Raw genomic sequence first — 7,353 nt, 5'->3', positions numbered from 1 at the left:
GGCAGCCACAGCTTCTCTGGGCACCCCTGTGCCAGGGCCTCGCCACGCACAGGGAAGAATTTCTTTACATCTAACCTAAATTTCCCATCTTTCATTTACTGAAGATAAAGATATTTCACCCAAATATGTCAATCTATCTACACAGTTTGTCTTCTGGTCCCCCAAAGCCTAACTCTAGTGGCTAATATCTGAAAAATTGGTTTTTTATTTGGTTTAAGCTGTTTAAATTACTTCAGATAAGGTTATTAGGAAGGTGATATAATTCTGCCTCTTGAACTATTTTTCAACATATTGAAAAGGTATAATATGGTCACATTTTGGGCCTGAAATCTAAAATGTGTGGGAGAAGGATCTTCTATAAAAGAATATAAAGGCTATGAAAGTTTGCCAAAATTTCATCAAGCCATATGTCCCTGGAAAGTATCTCTTGGCAGGTGCCCTGTCCTGTCCACCAGGAGGTTCCATCTGGATTGCAAGGTCCCTGCCAAACTGAACATGTGCAACCCACTGGGAAAAATCAGGCGCCCTTTGCTCTGGGAAGAACAAAATTGCTCAGAAGAAAAAAAGACTCCTCTGCAGCTCTTCCTTGTGTCTGCATGAAAATGTGGGTGTGGAGAAGGAAATGAAAAGGGTGAGACGTGGCTGTTTCTGGGAAGGGTGTGGGGTTTCTTTCTGATGCAGAGAAGTCAGGCAGGAAGGACCCGAGGGAGGGCACAGCCAGGCAGAAAATAAGGAGAACAACTGGAGAGAAGAATGGGACAAGAGAACCTCTAAAGGGGTTGGGAGACAAAATGAAAACAGTCAGATTTACAGAAAACGGTAGGGTTTTCAAAACTCAGGTGTAAGAGGTAAAGGCAAAAGGTGAAATGAAGTTGTTACTTCAAAGAGAGCAAGAACAATCCATTTCCCCCCAGGTAGCCCTGGACAGGAGGCATGCTGCAAAATGGAACAAAGTATTAATATTTAAATATTAATATATTAACCTCCTGTAAAAGCAAAGCCCCACTCTTAGCTGAGGTGATGAACTGCTGGCACTGGAGGGACAGGACTGTCTGTTGTCAGATGAGGTGGAATTTCATCTGTACCTCACTTTAATCTCTGCTAACAGTGCTGCTCCATTTGGTTAAATGCCATTTTAACCATGCACAGCACACCCAGGGAAACAGCAGCAAATGGTCACCACTACGGCTGCCTTTCAAGTGCATTGTGATGTTTAAAACACATATAAAGAGGTAAAATGCTGTCAGCCCTGAAAAATCAAGTATGACATGGTCAATAGCTGATAGTTTTGCACCTCAGACTTTTATCTGTAATTCAGGGATGTTTATAGCACTGAAGGGAATCATGGGCAGTTGTAAATCCTTTAGATTGGTCAAAGCACTCTAAATCTAATTATTCAGCTTCTTAAATAGGTTTAGGCCATATATGGAATGAAAAAACATGAAAAAGAATAATTATCATAGATTACAACTAAACTTAATTAGAATATATGATGATACAAAGTAGCTGTTGCTTCAAACATTCTTTTACTGTGACTTTTGGATGCAACATGAAGATACTTCATCAGATAAACAGCAAAGAAATGAAAGACAAAATCACTGTTTTCTTCATTAGAATAAATTGATTCAATTCAGACCTAAAGGCCAAACTGAAGACCCCATTCTTAATATCTATCTACTACAAACCGCAAATATGAGCAGTAATCTTGTACAGACTGAATTAGATGTAGATGTTCATTGAAACATTCTGCCTGTTGATTACCAAAATCGTGTTAGACACACATTATGTTTCTCATCCTAAGAGTGAATCTGAAATACTGAATTTCAAAAGTAAAAAGTAAATTGGGAAACAAAACAATATAATTTTTCCCCTCTACAAATATTTTATAAACTTTTATCTGAAGAAATTTTGTAGCTTTGTAATTTATATTTATGTTTGGTGTTGGCCAATGAATGTTTACTAAATGATATCAGCACTGATATCTTTAAACCCTGAAAATTTATTCCTCAAATACTGCAACAAAGTTTCGAAAAGTAAAGGAAGGAGTTCAATTCACAAATATAACTGTGTATATATTTTAATATAGAATAACAGAAGTAATTACCTTTCGGTATCTCCATTGACTGTATCCCCTGCTCTCTGTAGAAAAAAATAAAGAGCATTAAGCACGACTAAAGACCAGACATCCTTGGTGCTTTGAGCACAGTGAAACAAGTGACAGAGGTAAACCACAGTCATTCTGCAACTCTAAACCAAGGGAAATTGAACACTTATTTAAATTTCCAGCTAAGAGTTATTTTTAAAATGAAGATCATGCTTAAAACAACTTGCATCTGTACTTATAAACTAACTTCAGATGCTGTGTAATTATGATCAAAGCTCTTCAAAATGAGGGAGCTGAAATTTGTTTGAATGTTTGCAAAAGTGATAATATTTGAAGGGGAGTTTAAATGCAAAGAACAAATATTGCAATATAGAATACAGAATTTCAGAAGGACAAACTTTCTTTGACGTCATTCTTAGCTTTAAATGACTTGATTTACCACACTGGTTATTCCTCCGAGGTTTGGAAATGAGCCTGTCTTGTGGAGTATATAGCAGCTGCTTCGGGGTTAAAATGAAATCTTCAGACAATTTAAGTTACTTTAAAGTAAGTTTTATGATGGAGGATTTTTTCCCACAGCTAATAATTGAAATTTACAAAAAATGAAATTATACCACCCCCCTCCAAATAGGTTGTAAAATTAATATGTATTTGTTTATAAATGCAGAAATCTGCACTTACAAAATCTTTGACTTTACTGATAATCTTAGTAAGTACAATGTTGCTTTTTAATGCCACTACTTGAGGCCTGCAGCATATGTTTGATCACAAATACTGAACCACGGATGACTTCAGAGCACAGAAACAGAAGGGACAGGAAGTTTTCTGGGGCTGTTGCACCACAGGGTTCTGCGCAGGCACATTTTGGGCAAACACATTTTGCCACCTCCTCCTTCAAGAAGTCTCCCTTGCCCCTGGGGAACCCAGTACAGAACCAGTTATCAGCTTTTAGTGAGCTTCAGCTAAAATATTCCAGCAAATGTGAGGAGCAAAGGTGATCCCACTCAATAAGAGGCCTTATCTGATGAAAAATAATGAAATGGTGCCCTCACACTAAAAGCAGGGAGTTCTCTGACATTCCTTGTCGAAATCAGGCAAAGGCAGGAGCTCCCCACTGAGTGATTGAGTAGAAAAAAACGTAACAGGCTTTCCTGAGAGCCATAAATGCCTCAATTCTCCTCAGAGTATGCTGAAATGTAGCCTAGAGAACTTAAAAAAATTGAAAATACCCTGTAGAAATACTCACATTTTCTCAAAGCAGACTGGAAGGGTTAACAGCACACAGTTAAGCAAAATATCTGCTTGAGAGATGTTGCTCTGGTGCTGAAAATGCACTGCTAAATACAAATGAACCAGTCTGAGCATCCCTGGAAATATTGGGGACAGCCCAGGAAAATATTGTGCGGCCAAGCGAGCAAAAGAACTTCAACAGCGGCACTACCCATGCTACTGTTATAAAAATAGAATTTATTCCTAACAGAAGGCTCAAAGCTTTCCTTCTCTTATCCCTCTGCCTTCTAAGGTTTTTAATTTTAGCAACTAAAAGTGGGACTCCTAATTCAGTCAGAGCTTCCCATTCTATTTCTTAATTTCCTTTTCCAAAAATGCTCCCGAAGTAAAAGCAAAGTGTTTCCCAATCAGGGTTTATTCCCTCTCTCCCAAATGGGACCCAGCCCACTCTCTCTTCCCTGACAAAGCTGAAATAAACCTCCTTCACCCTGATCTGGCTGCTCTTTCCAGCATCTGAATTACAAATTTTCACTGCTATAAGAACTCAGTTATTTATTTCCTTCTAAGAAAATGCACAAAAACCACCTCTGTCACACATGATCATCTTCAGTTGTGGCTTCCAGATTTCTTTTGATCAGATGTATTTCATAAACAATTATTAGTGTGATGTGAACTTGCATATATTAGGCTGAAAAAGACTTTACTAGAGAGAAAATTGATTCTGAAAATAAACCACATTTTTCTAGAGGTCAGTCTTTCAACACCACTAATTTTTCTGCATTACCAAGCATTAATTTCCAAAGATATTGAATAATGTAATCACATTAACTGAAGCATAGTCTGTAGCAGGGAAATTCAAAAAGACTCTATAACAGTGTGAAAAAGGAAAATATGATTTAACCATTGAACAACTCATAGATTATTGAAACTGATTACTAGTTGCTGTAATTCAGAAAAGAGCAAAGAAAAATATATAAATACAGAGGGAGAGAAAATTGTTGATATTGTTACTTGAAACACAAAAAACATAATTATCTTTTGAAGTTTTTATCAATAATTATTATATTAGAAGAAAAACCTCAGATCCTGACCAACTCATCACTAATATAGAGATTATTACCAGTATTTAGGTGTGGACACTTGGGATTACTAGAGACCTTCGTCACATATTTATCATCTTTTATTTGACTGATTTTCTCCCCAAAGAAGGTCTCTTGGTAGAACAAAGCTTGAAATGCTAACCTTTATAAAGGATTTCTGATATGATACATGGAAACTCCCACACTGGCATTTTGATAAACATCTACCTATAGCTAAAATTAATTTCCTTGTGTAATTGTAATTACATGCAGATTCAATGCTGACAATGACTTATATGTGGAAGGCTCCTACCTGCATTTTCAGCAACCTTATATATAAATCTTTTTTGAGCAGTTACTTCTTACCAGTTTGTGACATTTGAAAAAAAAATTGCCTTTCCCTAGTTCCCAAACTAAAACTTCATCTTATTACAAGGCCACTTTCATGAGTAGCAGACGTGGGAGGCTCAGGAGGCACAAGTGTTGCCATGCTGTCAGAGACTATAAAGCACAAATTCTGTGAAATTCAGGTCACTGGCACCTATCTGCCTTCTTTAGTCAGCTCCACTTTTCTGGAGCTCTAGGGATTCCCACGGATCTGCTTGTGCCTTGCACTAGTGGAGATGAAAGGACAAAAAGGCCTCTGTGGTCCCACAAGCAGATCTGAGGCTCCTCTCTCCAAAGAAATCCTGTAGAAAGTCCCATTTACCTAAAACTTCTACAAATTACTTACAACAAAAAAAAAGTTCCTTTGAATTAGAATTTCTTCTCCTAAGTAAAGAAATCAGACAAACCACAGAGAACAGAAGAACCGTGAGCTGCAGAGATTGTGTGAAAATATTCAACACTCATTATTTACTTGTGTCCTAAAGCAAGAGATAGGAATAGTTGGTAATGAGATTAGAATGGTTTCATAATGTGTGTTACTAATCTCAGTGGCCAAATTCAAGATATTTATTCCATCTACATATACAATTTAGTCAGATGCAAAGATTCAAAAGCTTCTTTATCATACTGTTCTTCCACTCTTCTATACTCAGATACTGAATTATTATTAATAAAAGTAAAAAAAGAAAAAATTAATTATTCTTCTGCTTCTTTAACGCCTATATTTATTATCCTGAAGATTTCTCTACATCATGTTTGTTCAGAAACAGTGGCCTTGTTACAAGGGGCTTTACTTATCTCTCTACCTCAAAGAGCAGATGAATCTGCTTTCAAAATTATCGTGCTGAGCTAAAAATAAAAGCAGCCTTTCAGGTTTTCACTCCACTCACCCTTGAGAGATAACAGACAGGAAATCACCCAATGTGATGTACATTAATGTACAGTTTGAGGTACTCAAATTTGTGCTGAAGAAAAACAAGAGGACAGGTGAAAGACGAACTGAAGGCAGAGGGAAGGGATCCACTCGAATTTGTAATTATGGGGTGATGAGCATTGTCAGCACACAGTGGGGAACAGGGAACAGCAAAGGGAGAGGTCAGGAAAAACAGGCAGTTACCTCCCCTTCCTTTTCCTCACTTTCCCCATTCCCATGGGAACAGGTTACCTATGGCCCTGCCTTGCCCAGGGCTGACCTTTCTGCCATGAAATGCTCCTGTCCTCCAAAACTCCTTCCTTGTTCTCCTGCTGGGGAAGGACAGGGAGCAAGGCTGAGCCACGGAGTAGAGAAAAAATCAAGAGTCTCCAAAATGTTTCAACTGGATTCTTCCACATTGATCCTTTCAGCAGCAGGACATGATATTTGTGTGATAAGGGAGAGATTTGTATTTGGTGCATCTTCTGGAGGATAAATATTGCAATTGTTACAGCAATAATATCAGTTATAACTAATATTATTACAAATGGCTGTAAATTTGGCTTTAGACTGCATATATATCTAAAATGTTTTTTTGGTAGCCGGGCAAAACAATAAAAACAAGGCATAAATTAATGTGCTAAAATAATACAATGCAGTACAACTTAGTTGTGTTGTGGTTCTCTGGAGTCAGAGGATTGCAGAATGTTTTACAAATGGCAATTTACCCATGAAGTCACAGCAGGTTAATGAATGCTTCATTTGCTGACTTGCATTGGTAATTTGTAGTGGTTTGTTTGAAGACTGCAGAATATAATCATTTAAATATGCTCTAATAGAGCAAAATTACTTCTGAAAACACCGCATATGTTTGGATAAAGGCAGCTTCATATTTGCTTTGTGTAAAGTGTCCTGATATAACTACAAATACAAGGAATTCTAGGCCAACCAGGCAGCCTGAACTTTTGGAAGCAGCAGGAATGAGAAGCCTGTCTTCGGGTGGAATTTGCAAACACATCCATCCTAACCAGGCTGTTCCAAACAAAATCCCAGTTTAGTCGTTTTTTTTTTTTTTTTTTTTTTTTTTTTTTTTTTTTTTTTTTTTTTTTTTTTCTGGATCCAGGTCAGTTATGAAGTTCTTGATTACTGAAAGAATATCAAAACCTAAATGTTAAGATAGTAAGATAGGGTTAAGAATTTCTGTGGCCATAAAGCTGGGGAATAGAACCTCAGCTCTACTGCAACCGGGATGTGCTTTCATTGTTCCAAGCAAATCAAGTATAACTTTGCCTGGGTAATTGGGGGGGGGGGGGGGGGGGGGGAAGGTAGGATTGGGACGATTTGTACTTATAACTATGTATTTTAGAAATAAAGCTATCCTCTACTAGGTCGGGTGAAACTGTACCTAATCATCATAAGATAGATGATATAATTGTAACGATTGTTGGTAGCTGAACGTGATTATTATCTCAAACTAGAATTGTGAGAATCACAAGGGAAGATATTTACCAAAATTCATGCTTGGGTGTATACAATAGAACAATGGAGGTTTAATGATTAACATAGAGTTGTGTAATGGAGGGGTATAATATTGGGGCCTTCTTGGGCCCTCGTTGGAGTTGGATTTGGGTCTGTACCCT

At 37.5% G+C, this 7,353-nt stretch overlaps 1 protein-coding gene across 1 annotated transcript in view; it reads right to left on the bottom strand.

Annotated features, from left to right (window-relative positions):
* The window catches only part of LOC136373455 (connector enhancer of kinase suppressor of ras 2-like), a 329,371-nt gene that overhangs the window by 53,229 nt on the left and 268,789 nt on the right, over window positions 1-7,353 (bottom strand). The window contains 1 exon segment of the mRNA XM_066338352.1: window positions 2,105-2,139. Within this exon segment, the coding sequence (XP_066194449.1) occupies window positions 2,105-2,139 (35 nt within the window).

Source organism: Sylvia atricapilla, chromosome W, assembly GCF_009819655.1.
Source record: "Sylvia atricapilla isolate bSylAtr1 chromosome W, bSylAtr1.pri, whole genome shotgun sequence".
Lineage (NCBI taxonomy): Eukaryota > Metazoa > Chordata > Aves > Passeriformes > Sylviidae > Sylvia > Sylvia atricapilla.
Note: the sequence above shows the minus strand (reverse complement) of the source record. Positions and strands in the feature narration are given on the sequence as shown.